Source organism: Geospiza fortis, unplaced genomic scaffold (assembly GCF_000277835.1).
Source record: "Geospiza fortis unplaced genomic scaffold, GeoFor_1.0 scaffold327, whole genome shotgun sequence".
Classification (NCBI taxonomy): domain Eukaryota; kingdom Metazoa; phylum Chordata; class Aves; order Passeriformes; family Thraupidae; genus Geospiza; species Geospiza fortis.
The window spans coordinates 2497046-2499731 of record NW_005054410.1 but is presented as its reverse complement, the minus strand read 5'-3'; the positions used below and the strand labels follow the sequence as shown (position 1 = coordinate 2499731).

The window sequence follows — 2686 nt, the reverse complement described above, 5'->3', positions numbered from 1 at the left end:
CTTCATCAATGCCTCTGCGGCTTTTCTCTCTTCCAGAGCTTGATGCAGGAAGAACTTCGAAATATTTGGTAGAGCCACATGTGACTGATCAAAATATTCACCCTAAGCACACAAAACAAGAGTGTTAAGATCTGCCAGATATGGGACTCACCTGCAGCAGAATGTGGCCTTAACAGAACGCGGGAAACCCTTCCAATGGAAGATGTTTTGCTCACAAAGCACAATCACTTTGGAGACGTTGATCTGATTTCTACAATAAATTAAGTGAGTAGTTAGAGTATGAAATGAAAAATCTATACTTCTACTAGAGCTCCTTCTATCCTTTAATATTGGTCAGGCAACTGTAGTAATGATGTTGCTCTTGCAGTAACAGTTAAGAGATCTTCAGAATATTTTATTTATGAGTGGTGTCTGTTTTAGCATGTGTCTGTTTTGTAATTGTGTTTTGTGGAGGATTTTTGTTTTGTTTTTTAAACATACTCCCAGAACGGGGAACATAAAATTTATCCCTGCAGGCCTGCATTCCAGTCAAAAGTTAGCTTTCAAAGGTATGAGAAACATGAGGCAAATACCAAAAAGAGAACAAGCACAAGTTTACATCTGTTTATCAGCTTTATTATGGACAATGGTGTTCCAAAATAATGGATACTGCTACTGAACTATACACCTTCAATATTAGATGTAAGTCATGCCTGGGAAGGTATCTCAGGAAGAACATAAATCTGTTGGAGCGAGCCCAGAGGAGGGACACAAAGTTATCAGAGGGATGGAGCACCTCTCCTGTGAGGAAAGGCTGAGAGAATTGGGTTTGTTCAGCCTGGAAAAGAGAAGGCTCTGGTGACCTAAAGGTATCCTTCCAGTACCAGCCTGTAAGAAAGATGGAGAGGAAGTTTTTACTACAGCATGCAGGGACAGGACAAGGGGCTTAAAACTGAAAGAGCAGGTTTGGATTAGGTATTTGGAAAAAACTTTACTGTGAGGATGGTGAGGCACCAGAACAGGTTGCCCAGAGAAGTTAGCTCTGAGCAGCCTGGTCTTGGGAAAGGTGTCCCTGCACATGGCAGGGGGTTTGCAACCTGATGATCTTTAAGGTTCTTTCCAACCCAGGCCGTTCTTTAATTTCAGAAATATTACAACCCTAAATCCTCTGCTGGCTTTTTCTGTATGGGAAAGTAACAACTTGAATCACTGCCATATTTAACCATGCTAACAGATCTAATAGCTCTTATGTTTAGAATATTTTATCCATCGTATGGTTGTCTCATAAAGAGAAATCGTACAGGGAGGTAGCAAAGGAAAGCCCGCAGGTTACACTGGTTGGAACACTGGTTCTGCACAGCTCTAATGGTGAGGAGAATGAGAAGCAGCAGCTGGCACTTTGCCAAGAACCAAACTGAGGGAGCTACGGCATCCTGATCTGCTGGTGCCCTGACCATGAATGTGCAACACAGCACAGCTTCTGTCCCTTGGGCATGGGTGTGCAACACAGCACAGCTTCTGTCCCTTAGGCATGCTCTGCACCACAGTACACATAACTGTACATCGAGCTGTTGGCTTGTAGCCTGCCTAGGAGGGGCAAGCAACAAGTATGTGCATTTCTTAAGTTCTTCTGCTTCTGATTGTCTTCTCTGCTTCCCTCTACTACTCTGCTTAAATAGGAAATACTTTCATTTCACCTATGTTCAGAAAGAAAATGTAGACGTTAGACACACAAGTTTATGTTTTTCTCTTATATTTTCAGGGCCTTCTTGGGATAACCTAAACCTGTGACACATACAGATGCGCGCAACCATAAACCATTGAGGAGAAAGCACATACTGGAATGTTTTATTAAGAACATTCATTGCTTTATTTGCAGAAACCTTTTCCTCAAGTCACTCATTCCTGTTTCTGTTGACAGCACAGCCAAGATTGAATGTTTTATAAGCAGTTCCTCAGTGAAAGTGTGCAGCACAACTTGGAGTTCAAGTTAACACATGTGCTTAACTGTTAAGGTAAATTTTTTATGTCAATCATTCACTATTTAGGATGTTCACATTTCGAGGTTTGATTTATCCAGTCAATTTCTAACTGAGTTTTTTCCATCCCATCCAGCTGCCAATCACTACAACTTTTTTCTTCCACAGGTTTAACTGCATACTTAAATTTTCATTGAATTTATACTTGACACCAAACTCAATTGAAAGATCTTGGGGATATACTGAATATAGTTTGTGTTGCTTCCCCGTGGATGCTTGCCATCAGAAGTTACAGCATTGATAATTTTGATATTTTTTTAATGTTAATGCCTCTGTTAAGTAATATGTTTGCCTTAACACTTGACATGTAGCTAGATATACTTCTGGTATGAATTTGACATGGTATCAGTGATACCTTTTATGATTTCATGTCTAAAGTTCATGCCTGTGGAGCAAGAAACCCTAAGCCATCCATGATGTTCACAGACTATAGTTAACCACACACAACTATTCACCAAAGTTTGGGGAAAAACCCTCTCAAGCGTTATACTCCAAAGCTGTTAGCATCCCCTGTTCCTGTCCCTTTTCCCCAGGTAAAAGGCCCTCTGTGAATTACCCAAAACACAGGAGCGCTCGTTTGTTTCACAGCCCGCGCCTTACGGACCCTCGTCGTTGTTTCGTGGCCGTGCGGGCGCAGCGGCCGCGGCGCGGCTTTGGCAGGAGCGCTG

At 41.9% G+C, this 2686-nt stretch overlaps 1 protein-coding gene across 1 annotated transcript in view; it reads right to left on the bottom strand.

Moving 5' to 3' along the window:
* Positions 1–2686, bottom strand: part of LOC102036895 (ferritin light chain-like) — an 11559-nt gene that overhangs the window by 3026 nt on the left and 5847 nt on the right. Inside the window, 1 exon segment of the mRNA XM_031061359.1 lies at positions 1–102. This exon segment is cut by the window's left edge and continues 44 nt beyond it. Within this exon segment, the coding sequence (XP_030917219.1) occupies positions 1–102 (102 nt within the window).